Below are 26,760 nucleotides of genomic sequence, written 5' to 3' on the forward strand. Positions count from 1 at the left end.
AAAGCGGACCCATTCACTTGCATTGCTGTGCGCTTTACAGCTCAACGCACAGAAATGCCTGCAACACTACGTTTCTGTAACGCTGCTCAGAGCAGCGCATAGATGTGAACCAGCTACATTTAGTTACATGGGAAAGTAAATACCTTGCTGAACGCACAGGGCAGTGCGCTGTGGAAAGCGCACAGAAACGGCCCTGATGTGAACGAGGCCTTACTCTTGTGGGTTCTCAGAATTTACATTTTTAAAAGCAACTGCTGGAAAGCAGTGGCACAGTCCAACTGCAAGAGCAGTGCAGCGAGGGGATAGACTTGCTGGCATCATTGTACTGGTCATTTTCACACAAAGCTTTTCTAAAAGAAAATACTGAGAATCACCCCAGAGATGATTGGATAATCAAATATCTGTCAAAATGTTTACTACGTACTTTAAGTGACAGCAACATAACATGCAAATTTACTTTTTGGCCAAATGGTAAAATGGCTCTCTCTCACTACGTCCTCAGTTATCTAGCAGTCAGCTCCGGTAAATTCTTCAGTTGTAATCCACTGCGCGTGTCTAGTTCTAGCCACACATGAACTCCCCCCCCACTCACGAGCAGTTCACTAAAGCTGCAACTGTACAAAATGCAGAACGCTCCAGGCCATGGTATCAGGGAGACTGAGGGCGACTAGAAAATTTACTGGAGCTAATGGCGGAACAGAGTAGCCCGGAATGACGGCAAGGGGACCCACAGCCTACAGGGGATTGGAGGAAGCCCGAGGTAAGTATAAATGCTACTCTATTTTATTTCAGGTTTTCTTTAAGTCTGAACAGCAGGATGATGCAGATGAAGCAGGCACCACTTGCTGAAAAAGATTAAAGCCAAAATTCTTGAGGCTAGGTTAACAGTAGGATGTTGCATTCTAAAGTTGTTATGCAACATTCCAACGCAACAAAAAAGGTGGTAATGCAGATTAATGCTGAATTACCGTGGTAATGTGTGTGTTTAGACACAATGCATTGCATTACCACAAAGCTACATGTTACAATGCAACACTCTCGTCGCACAGACTTAATTGCATTGCGGTAAGCTGCTTCATAAGACTTTATAACACAGCACTGCAACGTCCTGTGACCCTAGCCTGAACCCATCTGATCTAAATTGCATATTTAGCAACAGAAGGTTGACAACACACACAAACATACAGGAAGCTTTTAAAATCTGTGCCTGGATATAGGCTTGAGTGTTATGGTGGCCATACATCAAGCGACTTGGCAGCCAATCAACCATCCAATTATAATAATCTGAATCGTATGAAAATATTACATACACACAGCAGAGGAGAGCTTGCTGATTCCTGAGAGATTTCATGCAGAAATTGATCGGGAATTCTTGTCTCTTGGTCGAATATGACAAATAGACAAGACAAATAACATTTATATTGCGCTTTTCTCCTTGCGGACTCAAAGCGCCAGAGCTGCAGCCACTAGGGCATGCTCTATTGGCAGTAGCAGTGTAAGGGAGACTTGCCAAAGGTCTCCTACTGAATTAGTGCTGGCTTACTGAACAGGCAGAGCCAAGATTCGAACCCTGGTCTCCTGTGTCAGAGGCAGAGCCCTTAACCATTACACATTCAGCCAACTGCCCATCATCGTTAGATGTATAGCTAGCTTAACCACTTGAGGACTACAGTTTTTTTAGTAATATGGCCACTGCAGCTTTAAGGCCAAGCTGCAGGGCCACACAACACAGCACATGAGTGATTATCTTTCCCCCCCCCCCCCCTCTTTTCTCCCCACCAACAAAGCTCTCTGTTGGTGAGGTCTAATCGCCACCCGCCAGTGTTTATTTTTGAATCAATGTTTCTTTATTTTTATACTATTTCTGAATTTATTTTTTTTGCAAAACCCCTCCCTCCCCCCAGCTGGCCAATCATGGCAATCGACTGTCATAGGCTTCTGCCACACAGCTGTCCACAGTACAGCGCTGCTGCAGATGTACATGTAAATAGACGGTGGTTACGCCATCTAACAGTCTCTGCCCCCCGAGCAGGAGATGCACGCAGCCCCAGGACTTGATGCCAATTGGTGTGAGGCTGCAGCCACGCCCATTGGGGTGAGGCAGTCCGGGGGGGGGGGGGGGTTAACCCATTCGCGTTCCGTTGTTTTCACTTGAGAAATGTTCCCCTCCCATTCATTAGCCTATAACTTTATCACTACTTATCACAATGAACTGATCTATATCTTGTTTTTTTCCACCACCAATTAGGCTTTCTTTGGGGGGTACATTTTGCTAAAAACCACTTTACTGTAAATGCATTTTAACAGGAAGAATAAGAAAAAATTCATTATTTCTCAGTTTTCAGCCATTATAGCTTTAAAATAATACATGCCTCCATAAAAACTCACGTTTTGTATTTGCCCATGTGTACCGGTTATTACACCGTTAAAATTATGTCCCTATCACAATGTATGGCGACAATATTTTATTTGGAAATAAAGGTGCATTTTTTCCGTTTTGCATCTATCACTATTTACAAGTTTAAAATAAAAAAAAATAAAAAAAAAAATGATTTCATCTTTACATTGATATTTAAAACGTTTAGACCCTTAGGTAAATATTTACATGTTTTTTTTTTTTTGTTTTTTTATTGTATTAAAAAACATTTTATTTGGGTACTTTTGGGAGGGTGGGATGTAAACACTAGATTTATAATGGAATAAAAAGGGACCAAAAAGCCCTCCTACTAAAAAAGCAAAGCTTGGTGTAATTGACTTCTTAAAACAGAATGAAATTTGCTATAATTCAGTTATAAATGAACATTTGTGGTTACCCACAATGCACTACCACTAAATATGCAAATAGTTGTAGCTACCTCCCTGAGCTGCTTGGTTACTCTGTTGTACTCGTCCAAGCCCTATTTCATACAGCCTTATCAATCCCTGCCATGTACTGATGACGACCAAAAGTCCGAAACAGGCTGTCTACATGTGTGTTTGATATGGCTGTGTAAAACTTAAAGCTAGAAGCTTGCTATACACCAGCGGTTTTGGATGCTTGCTTGGCTTAACAAGGACGAAAAGGGATAATTTGCATATTTAGTGGTAGTGCATTGTGGGTAACCACAAATGTTCATTTACAACTGAATTATTGCAAATTTCCTTCTGTTTTAAGAAGGCAATTGCACCTAGATTTATAATGTAAATGTGTTGACTTATTTTTTTTACTTTTACTTGTAGTTTTACTTTTTGGCCACAAGATGGAGGCCATGAGTTTGTTTACATGACGCATGAGGAAGGTAACAGCCAGAAAAAGCACAGCTTCCGAGAGAAGCTGTCGCTTTTTCAGCAGGGGAGAGGAATCAGTGATCGGGCACCATAGCCCGATTCACTGATTGCCTGGCTAACAAACGGCGAGCCGGGAGCGCGCATGATCGGCCGCGGGAGCATGCATGATTCACTAAAATAGGTTAAAGAGACACTGAAGCGGGGGGAAAAAAATGATATAAGGATTGGTATGTGTAATATAGGTAAGAAATAGATCATTAGGAGCAGAGACATAAGTCTAATATTGTTTCCAGTCAGAGCCGGCCTTTGGGGGTGGCAAGTGGGGCAATCGCCCCAGGCCCCGCGTCTGAGGAGGCCCCGCACCCTCTGCAGTGCTGGGGAGAGCGGGCAAAACTCACGTGTCTCCGATGCTCCAGCTACCATCTATTTCCTCCCAGCATTTGTGTATTGGTAACAGCGCCCCCTATGATGACGTGACCGCATGTCACCACAAGGGGGCACTGTTACCAATACACAGATGCGATGCTGGGAGAGGAAATAGATGGTAGCTGGAGCATCGGAGACACGTGAGTTTTTGCTCTCCCCAGCACTGCAGCCACCTTGCTATCTAATCTATACTGCGGGGCATCTACCTATCTAATCTATACTACAGGCTGTCACCTACCTATCTAATCTATACTACAGGCTGTCACCTACCTATCTAATCTATACTACAGGCTGTCACCTACCTATATAATCTATACTACAGGCTGGCACCTATCTAATCTATACTGCAGGCACCTATCTAACCTATACTGCAGGCTGGCACCTATCTAACCTATACTGCAGGCACCTATCTAACCTATACTGCAGGTTGACACCTATCTAATCTATACTGCAGGCACCTTCCTATCTAATCTGTACTGCAGGGTACCTACCTACCTATCTAATCTGTAATGCAGGGCACCTACCTATCTTATCTGTAATGCAGGGCACCTACCTGTCTAATCTATACTGCAGGGCACCTACCTATCTAACCTATACTGGAGGCACCTACCTATCTAACCTATACAGAGTGTGGACTTCAACAACGTGTGTATCCACAGCATATATCTCTAGGCCCCGCATACGACACTTGCCCCAGGCCCCGCGTACTCTAAGGCCACCTCTGTTTCCAGTACAGGAAGAGTTAAGAAACTCCAGTTATCTATGCAAAAGAACCATTGAGCTCCATTACTTTTCTTTTCTGCAGAGAACAGGTCAAAAGTTCACTATCACTATAGATAAAACATTCGATAAATCTATAACACCTTAGTGAATTCAAAATTAGATTTTACCCATGAGGTAAATTTTCAAACGTTTGATAAAGCTTAGTGAATTGAGGCCACATGTGTTCAAGAAAGCCTGTGAGAGCCAGAGGAGAAAGTCTGATACTTATCTCATGGAAGGAAGCCTCTAAATCCTTTCCATGTCCTCTTCACACAAAAAAAAAAAAAAAAAAAAAAAAAAAAGATTCAGCACTGGACTCTCTGGATGTAGACAGCCACCAACAAGTGCAGCCACAGTGCACAGGACGCGCTGCACCTGCGCAGTAGCACTGATTTACTCCAGTTTAGCAGGAGAGGAAAAAAAAAGCGCCAGTGATTCAATGCTACTGCACAGATTTGAGGCGTCCTGAACTGATGTGACCACCATTCAAAGACAGGTGCAAACTCAGCAAATCCTTTGTTAATGAGGTCCTGGGGGTCCCAGTGCTGGATGAGTTTAGGGGGGGGGGGGGGGGGGCTAGATTAACCAAAAGCCTCCCACTACAGAGTTAAGTACTCAAAGATCATTTAACAGTTATAAAACGAAGATCTGCCCACCGTGAGTATTTTGCCATTACATTAAAGACAGCATCATGAGAAAAAGCCATCCCATCAGTTTATTCTCAACGAAGGACAAAAAGAAATTCATTAATACATTCAGTAGATGCCAAAAACACTACATATTCCTAAAAAGGCATACATTCACATTGCAGAATCTTGGCACTGGAATGCCTTCGCAACATTTAACTTCAGAATTGTAAACAGGAACTATCATGTTCAAAGTGTTACTAGTCCATCGAGAAAGGCACAAAATGGCAATGATCTGAAGCGAGGAGCTAGGTGCAATAGTTTTTTGGTACTCTGCGCAGGTAAGTTTTTTGGCCTTTCACAAAAAAAAAGCAAAGGAAAAAAAAAAATTACAACCTCCAAGGTCTTTGAAAACTCAAGTGTAACATTTAATATTTACAAAAAAAAGGCAATAATAATAATATCCCAACACAGTAGTTGAAGAGGAAGATTTGTAACCCGGCTGACGCAATTGTTTCAGTGCTTGGAGTATTTCCAGTACCAGTTTTACAGCAGAATTATAACAAAAAAAAAGAGAAAAAAAAAATAGATGAGGTAGATAACTTAAAGTATACAACTCTTACAGCAACCAGAAGAATGGTCGGTCAACAGTAAAAGTAAATTAATACTGCTCATTGTACAAGAACATTTAAAGCTGACCGGAGTAGAAAATGTCTGATCTGCTCTAGATACACTGACAAATATCATTTCAAGTCCTAGCCTCTTCTCAGAGAGGGAGAGAGCTCTAAAAAGGTAACAGATTAGACAAGAAGGTGCAGTCACCAAAGTAACTGAGTAGTCTACATTCAAGACTTCGAAAGTCATAAAAACAAAAAGGGTAGGGAGGGAAAGGTGGGGGAGAAAATGTCAGAGGATGGCAGATTGAAAAAAATATATACCCGCTTTTGTTTTTGTTATGTTTTTTCCCCCCAAATTTGGTTTTACTGACTATTCCGACATAAGCAGACAACTGTCCTTATATAAGAAAGTTTCTTTTTTTTAATGCAACCTTGATTGGACTAGTTTGGAAAAGTAAACATTTTTGACCTTTAAAAAAGGAACATCGGCAACTCATCTTAGCCTTGCTTTGTGTGCCTGATCTCAGACACCTTTTGTGTATTTTGGTGCAAGGCAGCCAAGATCGAACTATAGACCACTCTGGAAAGAAAGCCACAAACAAAAGTCTTAAATATTGCAGCAAATTCCAGCCACCTATACAAGTGTCAGCTTGTCCATTGAGACCGATTGTGTAGGTCATTTCACAGCTATATTTTCCTCCATAAAGTGGGTGAACTGGTGTTTTGGCATGCTTTCTGCACCGTTCTCCTCTACATTTACCATAGTCTGGTTTGCATTAGCCTGACTGACATCGCGGGTAGGCACTGTAGCTGTGCTGATGATGGTAGGGCCCCCATTAGGGACAGGCAGTGGCGGAAGGACACCGCTCTGAATTACAGAGATCTCATTAGTCTTCATGTTCAGGCCATTGCTCAGAACTGTGGCATACTGATTCCACACAACAGGATCAATAACTGCAGGAGGAACAAGAAACTTGGGGAAGATCTCCGGAACTTTCTTACTGTCACTTGCTAGGGCAGGAATTTGGTTATCTACAGATAGTCTCCTTCCTCGGCGAGCAGAGTTATTCCACATATGAGTTCCGACGTGGACCTATACCGGGAAGATAAAGAGAACGAACATATCTTAAGTACTAGGAATTTAGTTGACAAAGGAAACAATGTTTGATACACAACAGAGGCATTAGTAATACAGTATTGATGCAGCATCACCATTAAGATCTTTGTCTCGGCAGAATACTGACAGGGTCTTTTTGAATGACGACATTACCCAACACATTATGACAGCAAAGTTGTTACTGCAAGTTATGGGGCTCCACGCAGACATTTTGAAGCTCTCCATCTCCCCACATCTAAAAACAAAGTGGCATACAAGCTTGAAAAATGGGGGAGAAACCGAGAGCCCAATATGGTGCAGTATGTTAATATGGAGAGATCTGTTGTGAATAAATGTGATGATTATACTCACAAGGGTGGGTCGCCACAAAGGCAACCACTGGACAGGCCGGCGGGGAGAATTGTAACCTGACCCTGCTCAGGTTTAAAAAGTCGCTTTCTGTAGATAGGAGAAAATGGGGATACACTCCTCCACCAAGGGCGGACTAGATAATATTGAAATACGATAACAGAGGCACAAAGTAGAATAAAATTAGTTAAAATTGTTAAATAGGGGGAAGTGGGTGGACTCGCCTCCCTTCTGAAAAAAAGGCCGGACAATGGACAGGTTACTTGCACTTTTTAAGTTACTAATGTTACTTTAGACTAACGCTTTTCACGGGTAACAGTCCAGCTTCTTCAGGCAAACGATTTTTCGAGGGTGCAAAATCAGGTCATGAACCAGGTAGCACCCTGTCCATTGTCCGGCCTTTATTTCAGAAGGGAGGTGAGTCCACCCACTTCCCCCTTTTAAACATTTTTTTTTGGCGCCTCTTATCGTATTTCAAAGTGGCATACAAGGCATACTGTGCTTGGAGACAGAGATGAACATGTTGCAGAGTGATGCTCTAAATCCCCGATTTACATTTCTGACATTACGTGGTAGCAGTTGGAAACAGCTATTTCCCACAATGCAACAAGGTTCACAGACAGGAAACTGCCAGGTGTACCATGGTCCTCAGTTTCTTGTGGGAGGGGTTTCACCACAATATTAGTCATACAGCACCCCCTGATGATCCGTTTGTGAAAAGGAATAGATTTCTCATGTAAAAGGAAGGGGGGGGGGGGGGGGTATCAGCTAACCTGAAGTGTGAGGGATATGGAGGCTGCCATATTTGCTTACTTTTAAACAATACCTGTTGCCTGGCAGTCCTGTTGATCACATTTTGGCTGTAGTAATGTATGAATTACACACTTGAAATAAGCATGCAGCTAATCTTGTCAGGTTTTTGTCAGAAACATCTGATCTGCATGCCTGATCAGGGTCTATGGCTAAAAGTATTAAGCAGCATCTACACACGTAGATGCGGCCGCGATGCTCCTTATCAATCGAGCCGCTGATAAGATCCAACAGGACGGTTGGATCTTATCAGCGGCCGATTCCCTGCTCGCTCCCCGCGAGGGGACAATGGCAGCGGAAGATAAACGGTGCCAGCAACACAGCAGAACGAGAACAACATCAGAAATATCATCATGCTTTGCACAGCATTAGGGGAAAAATGCCCGGGCACTTTTTTTTCTGTGCAGCTAAAAATGAGGCTTGTATAAGAGAAAAAAAAAGTTCTGATGCTGTGAAACAGTTAACGAAACACCAGGCCTTTCCAGTGCTGCTGAGTCAATTTAGTCTGGAGGTTCACTTTCAGTACAACAAACAAAAGAAAACAAAAACACAAAAGTCAGACAATGGGTCCTAGTAGCTCCTATGTTTCATAGCAGCTGCTATGACAAGTGCTTCAACCCAGATACCAAGTAAACCTTTGGATGGTTCCTTCTCTCACATTAATCTCAGCACTTCAAAACACGGATTGCCTATAATTTAAATGTCCAGGCTCCCTCTAGAGCTTGGCAGCTGTCACTACACAGAGCAAGTCTCTTCACTCTGGGGATAGTGACAAAGTGCGACATATATGTACTGCTTATGCACAAAAAAACAAACAAAAAAAAAAGTTGCTAAAATTTCTCTAAAAGCTCTGCTCATACATCATCCTCCACTTGACCACTAGCTGCAGAGGGATAGAATAATATGCCTAACAGTCTGGCGATTCCTGGCCATACCCTTACAGGCCCTAGAGTGATGATACACTGTACACAAAACAGGAGAGATGAGAAGAGTGGGAACCCCGAGAACCTGGTGTGGATATGCGTGGGAATGGGGGACGGATATAGGATGGTGATGCTGCTCAGTTATTTTGTAATGGGGTTCTAGATCCAGTGTACAGTCATACTTTAAAGCATGCCATCATGTAAGACCACAGACAAAGAGTCCTGCAAGCCTCTGCTACACTCTTTAAAGCTTATCCAATAGTCATGTAAAAAGAAACCATAGTGTCAGAGCTCAACCAGTCAGGGTCATCCAATTTATTGAACAACAGTTTTGTGCTGAGTAAGGTCGCACACCCCAAAAGTCATGGGTTATTCTTGCCTGTGAATTCTGCATATCCTAATACAACTAAATGGGAGAACACCAAGTGGCTGAGCCCTGGTTCTGTTGGTGGAGCCATTATTGATTTACTGGTGAAAAACAGTTGTCTGGCTGTAAGAAGAAAAAAAAAATCCACTTTTGTTATAAAATAGTCATAAGCATAGATCAGTGCTGTACAACTCTTTTTACTTGATTTAATGCACTTGGCACTGCCAGTTGCTTCTGGGATCTTTCCCATTCCAAAGGCTTCATTATTTGACTGCCAGGTAATTCTCTCCTCTGAAACTGCCTATGCCAGCGCAGGAGCCCATTTGAAGTGGTTATGCTAGAGTTCACAAACTGCATATGCCCAGTAAAATAAAATGAAATAAACTGCTGTGCAGCTAGCCTGGGGAAGCCTCACTCTGTGCCCTAATGTAGTTAGAGAGATAGGTGGCTAAAACCCAAAAATGTGGACAGCATCTGGTATTGGGGTGGGGGAAGTGTATGGGGAAAACAAAGAGCCCTCCCTGTGTGTTAGTTACACACACAATGATTTGCTCACCTCATTGTTGGCTGATAAATGTTATGACAAGAGTCAGCAATAAAGTTTTTTTTTGTTTTTTTTTGTTTAGTACACAGCTCTAGATTGAAGTCATTGGCTACTAGACATCCATCTAACGCTATGCGCCAAGAAAGCCTTTATTGCTGAGCAAGACCACCATGTAGTGCCCATTTGATTTCTTACATGAATGAAGTAGACCAGTAATGGCAGCTTCCATACCTAGTTCTAATGGACGTTGTTTAACCTCCTTGGCGGTAACCCCGTGTGTGACACGGGGTAAGCCGCCGGAGGGTGCCGCTCAGGCCCTGCTGGGCCGATTTTCATAATTTTTTTTTTGCTGGACGCAGCTAGCACTTTGCTAGCTGCGCCAGCACTCTGATCGCCGCCGGCCCCTGCCCGATCGCCGCTATCTGCTGCGGCGCGCCCCCCCAGACCCCAGCGCTGCCTGGCCAATCAGTGCCAGGCAGCGCCGAGGGGTGGCCCGGGACTCCCAATGACGTCCCGACGTCAGTGACGTCATCCCGCCCCGTCGCCATGGCGACGGGGGAAGCCCTCCAGGAAATCCCGTTCTATGAACGGGATTTCCTGATCGGAGATCGCCGAAGGCGATCGAAGCGGGCGGGGGGATGCCGCTCAGCAGCGGCTATCATGTAGCGAGCCCTCGGCTCGCTACATGATTAAAAAAAAAAATTTTTTTTAAAAACTGCTGCGCTCCCTCCTGGCGGTATTTTTCATACCGCCAAGGAGGTTAATAATAGCAATTTTTAATTAGGGTTCTAACCAGAACAGTGTTTAGAGGACAAGCTATAGCTGCAGATCACCAATGAGAATTCAGTACACCCCTGTAAATTAGTTTTGTGAAAATATGGTCGCAACTTCTGGGTCAGGTGATTGGTAATCAAAACTTTTACCAAAAAGGTCTTTTAGGCTGGTTTCACTGAGGAACGTTAAAGTCCCACGTTACAGCAGCCAGTAACGCAGCCTAACTCACAGCACTGTAAAATCAATTGTGCTGTTCACAGTGCCCGCACGTTTAAACAAAGTGCTGCATTCTGTACGCTATACAGGGCTAAGCAGCGTTAGACTGCTTGCACATACTCAGTAATGTTGGAGGAGGTCTCCGCTCCTCCTCAGCTGCCAGCCACATGGCTAATTAATATTCACTGCACTGCAGAGACTCGTGGTAGGACTGTAGTGTTGTCCGGATCATGAACGAATCGTTAATTTGATCCAGATCTTTTTTGTGAGTCGAATCTTCTGGATCACCACAATGAAAGATTCGGTTCACAGTGGATGTCTGTCTGGAAGAAACAGGAACATACAGAATGTACAGTGCAGGGAAAGTCCTGTTCTGCTAGTCATTTCACCCAGTCTGCTTCCCTAGTAAAATGATTCGGTTCAAAGATCCGGATCTTTTCAATGATCTGATTCAAATGATCCGAATCCATAAAAAGATCCGGACTTCCTATCACTAACCTGAAGCGGCTGCTTTGAGAGCTGCATAACGCAGCTCAATCTGACGTCCAACTTCAACACCACCATGCGTGCGACCATAACGTCCCCTAAAACGCAACGTCTTGGTGTGTAAGTAGCCTTAAAAAAAAAAAGGTGTTGAAATCACACCAGTGGAATGATTATAGTGCTAAGCAGCCATGCTCTAAATTAGCAATACTGAAGTTCAGGAAACCATCAATAGCCCCTCAATATTTATAGTTTCCGTTTTTCACTTTAAACCACTTACACCTACTGGAATCTGTTTTATTATTATCATCACCACATGGCTTCCACAGATCACTTTGTACTGACCGATGCAAAGATCTGTAGCTGCAGATCATGCACTGCAGTAAATAAATTGCCCTTTCAAGATCACAACATTGAACAATTATCAAGAGCATTATTTTTTAATTGATTTTCATAAGAGTCACGCTTTTCCAAATCGAATGGCTTATCTATGAAAATAGCATATCGCGCATTGCTGGATTTAATGTACCCAAGCTTGTTTAATATATCTAAAGTTGGAGCTTTGATAACTTTACTTTAGTTTTACTCCCTTTTCAAGATATAAGCTTTAGTGTGTGAGGTTCCCATTCTTAAAAAAATGTAATTTAAATAGGAATCCGGAGGTGTGAGACCTATGAAAGCGGCCATATTTCCTTTTAAACAATTCCCAGTTGCCTGGCCACCCTGCTGATCTTTTGGCCAGTAGGATCTAAATCACACACTTGAAAGAAGCATGCAGCTAATCTTGTTAGATTTGTCAGACATTTGATCTGCGTGCTTGTTCAGGGTCTGTGGCTTTATGTATTAGAGGCAGAGGATAAGGCCCCATACACACATCAGACTATAGTCTTTGGAAAATGAAAGATCACAGACCAATCTTACCACCCTTCATGTAGTATGAGAGCCATACTCTACACAGTCTTTTTTTCTATGGAGCTGAACTCCACATCAGAAAAAAAATCTTTGCAAGATGCTGCACACACAGATGCTGTACAGACACAAAAGATCAGTATCTGCAAAAGATCTGTTCCTGCCAAAAATCCATTCCTGCAAATTGCAATGATAGTCTATGAGATCTGCAGATCATCATACACACATGATTTAACTGACATTCATCTGCAGATCAGATCCACCAGGATGGATTTTCAGATCTGCAGATGATTGCTTGATCTGCAGATGAATGTCAGTTAAATCATGTGTGTATGATGATCTGCAGATCTCATAGACTATCATTGCAATTTGCAGGAATGGATTTTTGGCAGGAACAGATCTTTTGCAGATACTGATCTTTTGTGTCTGTACAGCATCTGTGTGTGCAGCATCTTGCAAAGATTTTTTTTCTGATGTGGAGTTCAGCTCCATAGAAAAAAGACTGTGTAGAGTATGGCTCTCATACTACATGAAGGGTGGTAAGATTGGTCTGTGATCTTTCATTTTCCAAAGACTATAGTCTGATGTGTGTATGAGCCTTAAGCAGAAAAGCCAGGCAATCTACATTATTTAGAAGGAAATAAACAGGTCAGCCTCCAGATCCCTCTCACCTCAGGTTCCCATTTAAAAATCCCCCCCCCCCCCCCATTTTTATAGTTGTAGACTGACTACACTTACTACAGCCATCTACTACAAGAGCTGATCAAATATGAAACAGAGTTGGGGCTGGTGAGAATGTATTTAAAGTAGGGCAATGACAAGCCTGTTTTGCAACAGTCGTAAAGTCCATAATGCATTGTCGATGAACACCTGCTTTTAGATTATTTCACTCACACTTAAAGGAACTTTACTGTATACAACTTGAATATTTTGACAATATTCATTTATAAGTTAAGGCAATGATTGTTCGGTTTAAAAATCTTACCGCACCCCACTTTCTATTCTTAAAGGGTGAATTACTATGGCACGTTATCAGGATCATCACATGATCTCCCAGTATGCCGTGGAAGCAGAAGGCTACATGACATCACTGTCTAGGGGAGGGCGGTGTTCCATAATGTAGTGTTTGATGCTGAAACCAGGATATTTAAGGTCAAAATCGGTATCCTGAAATTATAGGTCATTACAGTTCCTCTTTAAGTAGAAGCACACTAACACTTTAAAAGTGTTTTCTATTGTCTGAGAGTGCTTACCTTGAGGTTTCCTTTTGTTGTAAACGCTCGTCCACATATTGTGCAAGCAAAAGGCTTTTCGCCAGTATGTGTTCTTTCATGTATCTGTAAAGCACTGGCTGAAGAAAAGTTCTTATTACACGTATGACAAATATGTTGCTTTGCTGGCCGGCGTGGAGGAACTATGAGAGGAGCTATGCCAGGCGACAGATTTGGTGGGCTGATGAACTGTGTAGGACCCATTAAACGATCTCCTGGCATTTCCATTTTGATCAGTGTTGGACCAATGTAAATACTGGGACTCCTATCTGAAAAATTTAAAAAAAATAAAAATTGAGAAGACTGCACATAAAATTTCATCAGACTACATAAAAAGTAGGTTTAAGCTTCAGAATCTTAAAAATATTTATTTTACCCTAGTACACAACTCAGTCTAAAGCTAGCCAGAACAGTTAATTTAATCAGACGTTCAGTTCAATAAAGACGTCAATGCAAATGAAAATCAATTAAAGGATATATTGGTAAATTGTTCTTGATTGAAGTTTGATCAGAAAAAGGCTACCATTTGTTAATTGGTTGGCCATGGGTGGGAGGTAGATAAGTTACCAAAGTTTTATACTGCATTGTTCAGCACAAAGATGGAGGAGGCCTAGATTGATTTTGGAGCCAATTTCGGCTGAAAATCAAGTGATGCAAGGTCTGATTTATGTTTGGATCTCAGATGTTCAGCTTAAGGTAAACAAAAACTAGAACTGAAAGTGTGCCTGCACTGATTACCAGTCAGTTATGTGTACAACCCCTCAGGCCACACAGCAAGTGGTCTTAGGCATCTTTAACTTCACCTCCCTGCTGTCAGTCTTGGTATACTGTGCAGAAATAAAAAGGGTACCTGAAGGGAAAAAGTGCCCCAAATGGGTACTTACCTCACTTGTTAAGCCTCTGGATAATCCAGAGCCTTTCCCCGACCCCCTCCACCTCACTGAACCAGTGGTTGGGAACTTCTCCAAACCTGTTTGACAAGGGCCTTGGTAGAGCGCGTGTTGCCATCCCTGAATGAGCACGGCTGTACCACACAGGCTGCATCACTCCTGCGCAGTAGCACGGAGCTGATAAAGCTTGGCTTTTTCCAGTGAGCCTGAGCAATTCCGAGCTATTGTGCAGGCAGGAGGCATCCCGAGCAGAGTGGCTGCTCTCCATTGACAGGAGCATGGCCCCAAAGTTCGAGGTTTCCAGAGTTCAGCGAGGGTCTTGAGGAGGACGTGGTAAGGCTTTGGAGGATACAGAGGCTTCCCTCTACCAAAGTATCTAACTTTTTCTTCAAAGGATCTCACAGGTTTGCTTTACGAAGTAGGCAAAATTCACATAAAACGTCACTTAAAGGGGAACTTCAGCCTAAACAAACATACTGTCATCAAGTTACATTAGTTATGTTAATTAGAATAGATAGGTAATATAATCTCTTACCCACCCTGTTTTAAAAGAACAGGCAAATGTTTGAGATTCATGGGGGCAGCCATCTTTTTGGTTGAAAGGAGGTGACAGGGAGCATAAGACACAGTTCCAACTGTCCTGTGTCCTGATAACCCCTCCCAGCTGCACACACTAGGCTTCAAATGTCAAATTCAAAATGTAAAAAAAAAAAAATTGCACCAAAATAGCAGAACGAGAACCACAACATCAGAAATCCCATCTTGCTTTGCACAGCATAAGGGGAAAACTGCCCGGGCAGTTTTCTTCTGTGCAGCTAAAAATGAGGCTTGTATAAGAGAAACAAAGTTCTGATGCTGTGAAACTGTTAAAGAAACACCAAGCCTTTTTAGTGCTGCCGAGTCGATTTTTAGTCCGGAGGTTCACTTTAACTAACTGTCCTACGGTGAGGCGAAAAAAAAGCAGAAAGAATGACAAACTCCAACATGGTTCCTCTCTTGTATATAGTACACGTTTGCAGAATTTTAATGCAATTAAGACAAGACAAAGCAAGTATGTTTGCACTTTTCTCCTGGCGGACTCAAACTGCAATATATGACAAGACCCAACCCTGCGACAAGCCAGCAGACGGGACACCTTGACGGTTTTGACTGCATTGAGAAGGAGCAGCTTTATTTGAAGGATAAAACAAGGCTGTCACCCTCAACCACAATTTGCAAAGACTCAGCTACCACTAGTAGTCTGAACGAATCTGCTAGACACCATACAGATATACACAGACTCCTGTGCTGCATTGCGATTTGTCCATGTCTATATCAATTACAACGACTTTATAAACTCAGGTTGGCGGTCACGTATTCTAGGTCAGCCAAGGGAATTAAGCTGGCCATACACTAGGCCGATTCCCCGCCGATCGACAGCAGATTCGATCACTGGGATCGAATATGCTGTCACATCATTTACGCTAAATTTCGATCTATTTCGTCTCGAAATAGATCGCTCCCTCCATGCTGGAAATTACCGTTGATCGCCCGCGGGTAGGGAGCGCGTCGCTAGCGGCGTTCGAGTGCCCGACGCAATGGAGTGGCAATACATTACCTGCTCCGCCAGCGCGACTCACCCCGGTCACCGCTGCTCCGTCTCCGCTCTGGTCTGGTCTCCGGGCCCAGCATACTTCACTTCTTCTAGCCCGGCAGGAAGTTTAAACAGTAGAGGGCGCTCTACTGTTTAAACTTCCTGCCGGGCAGGAAGAAGTGACGCATGCCGGGCCCGGAGACCAGAGCGGAGAAGACAGCGGAGACCTGGGGACTGGAGTCGTGCCGGTTGGAGCAGGTAATGTATGCGGGCATAGCGGCGGCAGCACCACCACCGATTGTGAACGGTTTCAGGCTGAAATCGGTTCACAATCTGCAGTAAAGGCAGCCATACGATCCCTCTCTGATCAGATAGGGATCTATCTGTTGGTCGAATCTGATGGCAAATCGACCAGTGTATGGCTACCTTTAGACCCAAAGATGTGAGCACACAATGCAATCTCACACAGGTAGCAATGAAACAACTGATCATGCGATAAAGGCACTGGTATCACAATACTCTGCAGTCTCTCTAGGGCAAGGGTGTCAAAGTCAATCACGTAAGGTGCCAAAAACAGTCTAAGTCACCTGGCATTTTTTTTTTTTTTTTTTTTTTTTTTTTTTTTTTTTTTTTATATAAGGCTTTAACATGCATTGAACAGTCTCAAAAAACTGGGTAGTGTAACTATAGACAGTGGGGGTTCGCTACTCACCCTTCTGCAGAGTAGTGCAGTGGAGCAGTTTAATATTTATCTGCTCCAGGTCTCCTCTGATCTTCCTGACAGTCACATGTGCTATGCTGCATATCTGACTCCTGAGGCATGTCACGTGAGCGAGAGAAGGAGGTATGCAGTATGGAGTGTGTGACTTCCAGGAAGAATACAGTGTATCCCTAGAGCAGGTAAATATTACACTGCTCCACTGCGTGATTCTGCTTTGTGCAGGAGATTGTGTATGTCTTTTACAAGCCACATGGGGCTTGAGAGGTTTGGATCCCAGGCGGGGGCCACATGGGGGTGGGGGTGTTTTGTGGGTTATTGCTTCACTCCTGGCTCAACCTGACAAGGTTTCAATCACTATCACCAGTGTGCTGTTCTTTTACTGCTTACAGTGATGCACATTTTAAGCTCTCGAGGGCTGCATAAAATGGCATGGAGGGCCACATTTGGAGTGCGGGCCTTGCGTTTGACACCTGTGCTCTATGCAAATTCTCTGCTTAGTACACAGAAGTCTATCTTAATAAGTAACCAACATTGCTCTATATCATGTACCTGTGTAAACATTTTTAGCAGTAACATACATGCACACACTGTTCTCCATTTCTGACAAATTTTTTAAAACATATCTGACCCAAGGCAAAGCTACCTGAGGAGAGAGGAAGACAATGCACAGAGATGTGGATCCAGCATGAACATACCTCTGTGCTTACATTAGATAGCTTTCCCTTGAGTCAGGTGTGCTATAAGCTCAGATAAAAGAGAAAAAAACATTTGCCTGCACTGTTCAGTCTACACATAAAAACTGCTACTTACTAAACTCTCCATTGGGCAGTAAGCCTGGTTCTTCCTTTATTTTACGTCCTAGATTGCCATTTGTCAGATCTAGAGCCCCATCTCCTTCAAGATCTAGTGATCCATTTTCAGACGGAGCTTCCTTACTTGGCACATCCATTACATCATGACTGCTACAAGAAGGCGGGGACTTGGATGGAAGGCTGTCATCTTGGCTGTTGGCCGGTGAAAGAGTCCTATGTTCAGACTGGGAAGGACTCTTGCCATTTTGGTATTCTTGGTCCTCAACTGAAGAGCTGTCATTAGTCAGGCCATCACTTTCCACTGAGCCATTCTCACTTGATTTAACACTATTTTGCCTTTGTAAGTCTAGCTCAGGTGGCATAGTCATTTGATTATCCTGGGATAAAGGCTCAGAGAGTTGTGTGCTTGGGGATCCTGGTTGGCTCCCGCCCTGTGGAGTAGGAGGCTTAGAGCCCGAAGGAACATCTCCAAGTTCTGGATCTTCATCCATATCAATGTCATCAATGTTGTCATCAGTAAAGCTGTTCAGTTCTCCATTCTTCTCATCAATCATGGAAGAATCTATATCGCCATCATCACATGCATCTTCTGGTAAAGGCGTGTTTGGAATCTGACCTCCCATATGCATTCTGATGTGCTGCTGTAAGACCACTGCATTAGTAAACTTCTTTTGACAAATGGGACAAGAATGCTGCATCTTCTGGGGTGTGTTTGCACGGTGGACACCATAGTGGGTTTTAAGGTTGCTTTTAGTAGAGAACGCACGACCACAGATTTTACACTTGAAAGGTCGTTCTCCAGTGTGGGTGCGGTAGTGCATTTTCAGGGAGCTTGGACAGCTGAGGACTCTGTGACATACCAGACACTCATTGGGGTCAGAACCAGTTTTGTCAATATTTTCAACCAGTTGCTGGAGCTTGCTGGTTTCTGATCCTTGTTCGCTAGATCCACTAGCAGGTGGAGAATTTAAACTCTGATCAGTCCCAGATTCATGACCAATAGCTCCCGACGAGACAGACTCCCCTTCGCTACGCGGTGACAGCTTAGCCTGCATGTTGAGTGGGAAAGAGTTTGCTGAGGAATCACCCATCTTAGCAACATTTGGTATGGTTAACGCTGGGTTGGGAAGACCGGTCAGCACAGGCTTTGTATCCACAATTACATTAGACTCATCCATCGGAACAGACATGCCATACGGAATTCCACTTGTAGTAGGGACGTTATCCAGATGTTCTGGAACAGGATAAGGATTCATTCTTATATGTGGATATTTTTCTCTGTGCCGCTGGAAGTGAACTTTCAAGTTTCCCTTTGTTGTAAATCGGTTTCCACAAATGTTGCATTTGTAAGGTCTTTCACCAGTATGAGAGCGCAAGTGGATTTGTAGAGCACTGTCATTGCCAAAAACTTTCCCACAGAACTTGCACTTGTGCCTGAAAAACTGATCCTCGCCATTTTGCTTCACCTCAGGTGTAGTAGGGCATGGAAACTTGCTTTTCAGCTTCTTGGAAGGGTCTAGGATATTGAGAGGATTCTGGAAGATCACAGTCCCAGGAGAATGAGGTAGGACAGGGCTTGGAAATCTTGCCACAGGAGCTGCGATTCCCTTGGTCACATCAGGCTTTAACAGCGGGTTTGAGAGAGCAAGGGGCACCATGCCAGAAGTCGGAATGGCCATGCTGTTGTGAGGTAGCTTTGCCTGCTTAAAATTCTCAAGTGCAAGGTTTTGAGTTCCAGCTTTCTGTCCAATCAGAGCAACAGCTGCTGAGAGCTGCTGGGATAGGTGAGCCCCCAGTGCTTTCAGTGGATCAGCGGCTGAAGCTATAGAAGGATGCAAGGAGTTGGGAGCCATCATTGCAATCTGAATGCGAATCTGCTCAGTAAGCTGAATCTGTTGGAGCTGCTGTTGCTGCAAACACACTAGTTGATCAAGGATCATTGAAATGGCGTTTGGATTATTTGGTAGAGCGTTAATGCCATCTGATGAGATCTGCTGATTGACTGCTACTTTAGTATTGTTCATGGTTTGTAAAGTCACATTAGTGTTAGGGACACTTACTTTAGGCATGTAGCCAAATCCATGTGCCTTAGGACCTACTTGAGGGACAGGTTTATTATTAACAGAATCTGATTTCACCTCCATCTTCTCAATAGCAATAGGGGAGCTCTTTGGTACAGTGTCCTTTGCTGCTTGATTCTCTGTCGGCTCATTCTCAGGACCTCCAGGCATGGACAGTGGGTAGGCCTCAGAAGCCCCATCTCCTCCACTATCACTCATAATTAAGACAAGTGGATTTTTAGTGCAATTTTTCTTATGCTCAAAGAACTCCGATAGCTCAAAAAACTCTGCACAGCACTTGTCACAGACATGAGTCTCTTCCATCCTGCTACGCTTTATACTCTTCTGGCCCTCTGCATCACTTGAACAGTTTTGTTGTTCAGCTGTAAGACAATAGCAAAATACTGGTCAGATAGAGCACAGGAAACTAAAGAAAACAAATCTAACTGTACAGGCTAGGATTCATAACTCACTATGCATGCGAGAGAAATATGCATCTCTTGCCTAGGGCAAGCTACCAGCTTGAGTACAGTGCTGATTATGTAATAGTTCACGAAACAATCAGAAGACAGGTTTCTTTTATACCATATTCATTGCTGCTTAACTGTAACAATTGCTCAATGCATTTTTTTTTTACCAGGAGCAGGGTAACAAAACAAAAAAAAAAATGTTTTAAAGGTTCATAAAATCGCATTTGTTCTAAAGCAATTATGCACTGAGCAGTACAGTAGCATGTAGGTTAGCTAAACTGTTCAGATATCGGCCAATTCACATCAATAGAATAAAACATAAATTGATCCTCTGCCCATCTGATAAAAATTGAACAGGAAAAAGTCTGGTTATGTATGGGAACCATTACAGTGCCCATACATGGTACAATTTTTTTTTAAATCCAATCTTACCATTTCTATGTAGTGTAAAAGGGCCCATACACTGAGACGATTAGCGGCCGATCGATTTGCGTCTGATTTCAATCGATCTGACATGCTGGAAAATCTAGGTTGATCTGTTGAGATTGCTTATCATTTTGCATTGGACCGAATGGAAATCTGATTGCAAAAAAAATGCCATCAGATAGGTTTTCAATAGATTTCATACTGAAATCTATTGGAAATCTGTTCCTAGTAAAAAAAAAAAATATATATATATATAAAGTTCCTAAACACATAAGATAGATCAGAAAACTATCTGATGATCTATCTTCTGTTAATCTGCGTATGGCACCTCAATGGTAAATTGAGTATACTGAAAGGATAATTTAGGCAGTTCCCTTATATTACATAGAAATGGTAAGACTGGATGGAAGGGGGAAGAAAAAAAAAAAAAAAAAAAAAAAAAAGTACCATGTATGGACATTATTACAAAGGATTTTAACCAGGTCTGTATAATAGCACCATAGAATAGGATAATATCATTTAAACCTATTAAAAATCATTTTTTATTTTATAAATCTGGACAAAATAGTTTCTAAGCAGTGCCCATGTGTTACCATATTTTTCTGTTCCATTATTTTAATCGGATTGGCAAAGGATCGATTATGTTTCATTCTGCTTGATCAATGGAAATTGGCCAAGGTCTGCCCGAAACAAATATACAAGCAGGATGAAAGATATTGGTCGATCGTAAAGGAATCGGCTATTGTAAATATGATGTAGATCAACACAGAATGGAGTTTTAGTTTCAGTGCATGGAGGCACAACATCATTCCGCTCGATAAATGAATGAGAACCACCAGGAGCTCACTTGCAGTGTGTGGGCCACTTGTCGATTTACTTTCAACCAATACACTTGATAGAAAATTGGAGTAATGCATGTACCAAAAAAAAGTGCCCATCAATGATACTATCATGAATATATACTGTACAATCTCTCCAAGTGTATGTAGTATAATGCTGGGAATACACAATGCGTTTTTGCAGCAGATAGATGGTTCAATAGATAATTTCCAACATGTTTGATCTCACATTCGATCGTTTTGCCACTCGAGTTCTCATAGAAGAAGTGAATGGCAAAAGGTAAGAGAATTGAGCGGAAGAAAGGCATAGTGTATTCCCAGCATAAAGGTGCCCATACACTCGTCAGATTGGCAGCAGATAGATAAGAAATGCATCTGATGATCTATCTGATGCGTTTTTAGAACATTTTTTACCAGGATAGAATTCCAATAGATTTCAGTTTGAAATCTATTGAAATTCGATCTGATGGCATTTTTTTGCCATCAGATTTCCATTAAGGCCAATGCAAACTGATAAGCAATCTCATTAGATCGACCTAAATTTTCCACCCTGCCAGTTCGATGGAAATCCATCGAAATCGGCCATCGATCGGTCGATTGGCCAACCGATTTGCAAACGATCAATCGGGATCGATCGGTCGGCCATAAAATCGGCTGAGTATATGGGCCCCTTTAGGGTAAACATTCTCTGAACAGATAGTTTAAGTAATCTCTCATTACACAAAAGTGGTAAAATTGTACAAATTAAAGTTTGGATTATTCCTGGACACCAAAGGAGATCTTAGCCTGTGAAAAGGGGAAGAAATATTGCTCTCACATTTAGACACAGAATAACTAAACTAATAATAAATACTGCACTTCTAGAACGCTAGTGAGTGTTTGTGTAATTAATCTGATTTTTTTCCATACTTTAATAATGTGAATAAATGTATAGTTAAGTGTACAAAAGGTATTTTTTTTAAATGCTAAGTGTTTATACAGAAAGCTGGTAAAACCAGATAAAGACAGAGGATAGATACTGGTAACAGAAGAGTCACATACACGTAAAAACTAAATTTTTAAAACTGTTGGTTGATAAAAGTAACCTACTGAGTGCGTTCAAGTGCTGAACAAAAACATAGATACCAAATCTGGTCAAGAGTAGAGCATAACTGCACAGTATTCATTACTTTTGTTTGACGCGCTATGCTGTAACATTTGACTACACAGCAGAATAGAAGCTGTAGCCCATGATTACATAAAAGGGGATGGAGGGGGGAGTTCCTTTTCATTAATGATAAAAGCAGAGATCCAGAAAGTTCAACTGTTTTTCAGTCTCTCCACCCCTGAATTTGAGGAATGTTATCTCTCAGCATCTAGTTATCCAATAAGTTAGAAGAATGCAGTGCAGTCAGCAGGGGTTTAGATTAAATCACCACCAAATGGATTTTGGGAGGAAAAAAAAATCCAATGCTATTGTTAGTTATGCTAATGTGTTTACTGAATATAGCCTTTCTGCTTACAGTAATAACTAGACCACAATGCCTGTTTGAATAATACAAATTCAAGATTAACACATACTTGTGCCATTCAAGTATTAATCAGCGGATAGAGGAAAGCAAAGTTTAAAACACACACACACTACAAAAAAACAAACAAAACAATGTTATGCCTAGTGCAACCTGGAAACTAATATAAGAAAACTACCAGTCTACACCCAAACCATTTAACTAAAAATTAAAAATGGGGGCAAAAATTCTCAAAAATATGTAAGCCTTAAAAAGCCCATTGGTCAGTCACCATTAGCAAAATCTGAGAGTCTGGGGGACATAAACAAGCAGTCAGACCCTTTACATAATACTGTGGTTATTGGACACAAACCCTGCTGCCAAGGTCAATTGCAGAAACCCCAATTGTAAGCTTGACATCACCCCACCACCCACAGTAGGCAGGAGGAGGCAAAAGGTTACAGCAGCAAGCTTGTGTCAGACACACACACACACCGCTAAAAGGAATATTTGGTTGCCTGTTAATATTTCAGCAACACAAGTAGGGGGGGGGGGGGGGGGGGAATCAAACTAACATCTGCCATTCTGGAAAATCTCTTACCACTACAGGTTACAGATCAATTCTGGCCTTCTAGCCCACTCTTCTTGCTCCAGACTGTACATTGGTAAGAAGCTTAAACCAACTCAAAACCTTCTTGCTCTTGTGTTTATGTAGGAGATACTATAAGTAATGAAAGCCCTCACCACTACCTTGCAACAAAAAGTGGCATTCCAGCCTCCCCATAAAGTTTAATGTCCAACTTTGTGTGACCACAGTGGGACATGCATCCTAATTTAGCTTTTCACACCAGACTCCTACAATAGTCCTGTACCATCTGGTCCTAAAGTGCCTTACTGACAGATCCCAAATGCCTGCCCTGGCTTGATGAGTTAGGTCTGCCAGCAGCCATTTAGCAGGTTTATGGCAAGGGTAGGATATTCACAGTATTATAAAAAAGGGAGAGTCAAATAGAATAAACAAATTGAACATTAAAATCCACAAATAGCTCAGGGTTTGAAATTCATAATTTTAGGAAGTGTACCCACCCCGAATGCCAATGATAGTTCAAGCAGGAGGATTTTTTATAATTTTAGTTGAGTGCTCTTTAGGCCAGTTAATGTATTATGCTAATACTGAATAAAATATAAAGCACTTCTGACCTGCTTTTGTTAAAAATGCTAATGTGGAATATGTAGCATTGTATCCAACATACCCCCTGTTGATTTCCTGACCTGTTAATTGCTGACCAGAGCTGCTCAAAAGACAAAATAGGCTTGCATTGTTCTCACAGGAGGGTCCAAAATGGAGATGCAAATTAGCCTTAAAATAAAAAAATAAAAAAAAGGTTTGAACATGAAAACCAAGAAGTAAGTGACAAGTAAATTGAACTGTTAGCAGCAGACGGTCAACTAGTATCAGCCTGCAATTCATGAAATATGTCCTGTAGGTGGCGCCAAACGACAAGTTTGAAAATTACAGTTCTGCATCACATACCCATCTGAATGATGACCATTAAATAATAATAAAGAAATCCTTCTTCCTAAACCGTATCAGAAGCCAGTAGGCAAGTCTTCGGGGCACGCATCGGAAACCTCAAATTAGCAGACTGGGAGTTTTTCAGCAGTCTTGAGGGGAGAAATGGTGAATGAAAAGAACTATAAGAAATTGAACGAAAAAAAAAAACCTAACTTGATTCTGTTGCTATTAGGGGTGGGACCCTAGCAGTGTGCAACAAGATTTACATGTGCAAACAGCACCTCCACCCCCATCCAAACCATATGCACAAAGGAAAACAGGCGTGCATTAAACCTGGCATTTATGACCTCCTGGCCAGCCAGTTTCTGGAGTTAATGGCAACTGACCCTTAAACTAAATCTCGAGATAACATGTATAAACTCACAAAAAAACTACAGCAAGTCGCCAACTTTAAAATCCCCCTGTCCTATGCAGATACTTGCAAGGGAAAAAAATTACTAATAAAAATAGGATAAGAGCATCATTAATAAAACACTAAAATGGAGCACATTTAAATGAATAGAACAATAAATATACTACAAATATATCTGTAGGGATAGTTGTGGAATGAAATATATATATATATATATATATATATGCAATGTGCATGAAATATTATAGGTGTGCATGACATATTGCATATCAGCTCTGATTAATAACATGCAGCGTTCTAGCTCTAGAGCAGCCGGTTACGATGATCTGATACACGGCAATCTAGGTACCTATGTAATATATAGGTCACATGGCATCAGATCCAGGGATCTCGGGCTCCAGCTCCAGGGTATTTAGAGCGGTATCGCGCATATAACCCCATCTGGATAGAGAGCGGATACAGGGCAGGTGCCGATGCAGATAAAATCGGAGCCGCCGGTTCCTCCTATTCGGGAGAGACGGAATCCTCAGTCCGGTGCTCAGACAAGTTACTGTAGTGATAGCAGCGCACACTGATAGGATACTCGCAAGCTTGGAAAGTGGCATAAAAAGTAGCCCAAGCAGGTAACTATGTCCGGAGCAGATCCTGCATGGCTACTCAGACTGCATGGTCAGCCATCTCCGGGGTCAGGGTCCTGCGCCCAAGCCAGGTCATAGGAGTCCTGATATGGAAAGCCATGCCCGCTGTGTGTACTGCTGTGTGTACTCACCGCACGCCTCCTGGAGCTGCTGCTGCTGCTGCTGCTGCTGTCCGTCCGAGTTGAGGTGCTGGGGGTTCGCCTGCTTGCGCCTCGACATGGTCCGTGCATCAGGAGCCAAACAGTGCCAATTATTTCCTTCTTCACAACAAATTCCAAGAGTCGGGTAATTACCCCCCTTCAGGTGGAAATGCGCATGTCGCTGTAATTATGATTATCAATAATGCATTGCGATTTATCATGGGTTCCTGACAGCTGATTGGCCTGAGTCCAAAAACTCACAGATTATTCAAATAAGCTCTATTGATCTGGGGGACGTGAAGCAGCCTGGGAAATGTAGTTTGCAGCTTGCAGACCATGCTTCTGAGTGTAACAAAACATGAACTTTTTTTTTTCCTCCTTCAGTAACTGCAGGACCCTCCCCCCACCACCAGAAATGCTTTTTTTTATTCCAAGTAAACACAATAGGAATGGGTGGGCTGCAAGTGAATTCGTTGGCTAACAAACTAAAAAGAACAATCTAGAAAAAAGTAAATGTAAATTAGTACTGTACAGTAGTTTGCATTTACTCCAACTGTACTTTAGTAGCTGAAAGTCACTTGTGATCCACAATGTTTTTTTCTTATTATTTTTTTGTGATATAAAGTCTATTTTGGGAATGCTGCTTTAAAATAAACAAGGATAACCTCCAGGATTCCAACGTACCCTTCACAATATTTTTCCATCTTGGGAAAACATCCATAGTCAAAATATTTATGTTATGTATTGCAGGTTCAGAGTAACAATAACAATATCTTTACATAATACTTATAATAACTGATCAACAGGTTTCAGCAGCGCCAAATAACATGAATAAAAAATGGTTTCTGGTGAAATTCATTAACTAACTCTCAAGTATTATATTTTTTCTTCCCTATTTGCAGGCATAAGTACTTCATGAACTCTGTTGAGCCTATTCCAGTAGATTTTAATGTCTGACAATAATAATGACTATTATAATTCACTCTGTGGTGGAAAGATGTTTATATTTGGGGAACCTGGTTCCACAAAAGTTTTATAAGATAAAGCTGTATTTATTGTATCGATCTAGAGCAGGCTATTTTAAGAGGAGCTGTTTGCATTTTACAGCTTGGTCTAAATTAGAAACAAGTTGCTGAGAAGTGTGAACTTTCTTCACAACAGAAGAAAAAAGGTGCATGGGTAAATATAGCACCATTTTAGCTGTTGAGATGATTCTGATAATTAACAATGACTGTTTCATGGATAATCAGAATGCTGTGGCAGTTTGCATTTACAGAGGAAAGAGGTTTTATTCAGTTTCAGGGCAGTTTGGAATA

At 42.1% G+C, this 26,760-nt stretch overlaps 1 protein-coding gene and 1 long non-coding RNA gene across 6 annotated transcripts in view; one reads left to right on the forward strand and one right to left on the reverse strand.

The window, feature by feature from the left end:
- Nucleotides 1-26,760, forward strand: part of LOC137542393 (uncharacterized) — a 319,706-nt gene that overhangs the window by 29,285 nt on the left and 263,661 nt on the right. The gene's annotated exons all lie outside the window — the stretch shown is intronic.
- Nucleotides 5,145-25,775, reverse strand: SALL4 (spalt like transcription factor 4). Of its 5 annotated transcripts, none has more exons than XM_068264269.1 (4): nt 25,436-25,775; nt 17,455-19,899; nt 13,443-13,729; nt 5,145-6,791 (listed from the first exon to the last, which is right to left on the reverse strand). In XM_068264269.1, exons 1-4 carry the CDS (start codon nt 25,521-25,523, stop codon nt 6,375-6,377), a joined length of 3,237 nt encoding a protein of 1,078 aa, XP_068120370.1. In that variant the 5' UTR covers nt 25,524-25,775; the 3' UTR covers nt 5,145-6,374. The 5 variants fall into 5 exon arrangements, with proteins under 5 accessions (XP_068120370.1, XP_068120373.1, XP_068120371.1 ...); XM_068264272.1 differs by lacking the exon at nt 25,436-25,775 and adding an exon at nt 25,016-25,431; XM_068264270.1 differs by lacking the exon at nt 25,436-25,775 and adding an exon at nt 24,273-24,345.

Source organism: Hyperolius riggenbachi, chromosome 12, assembly GCF_040937935.1.
Source record: "Hyperolius riggenbachi isolate aHypRig1 chromosome 12, aHypRig1.pri, whole genome shotgun sequence".
Classification (NCBI taxonomy): domain Eukaryota; kingdom Metazoa; phylum Chordata; class Amphibia; order Anura; family Hyperoliidae; genus Hyperolius; species Hyperolius riggenbachi.

Bases quoted from the DNA above. Each gene is read 5' to 3' on its own strand.
- SALL4 (XM_068264269.1), bottom strand. From the start codon at position 25,523: ATGTCGAGGCGCAAGCAGGCGAACCCCCAGCACCTCAACTCGGACGGA. The intron at 19,900-25,435 runs GTGAGTACACAC...ATTGTCTTACAG, and splicing joins GCAGCTCCAGGAGGCGTGCG to CTGAACAACAAAACTGTTCA. The intron at 6,792-13,442 runs GTAAGCACTCTC...TTCCCGGTATAG, and splicing joins CAACAAAAGGAAACCTCAAG to GTCCACGTCGGAACTCATAT.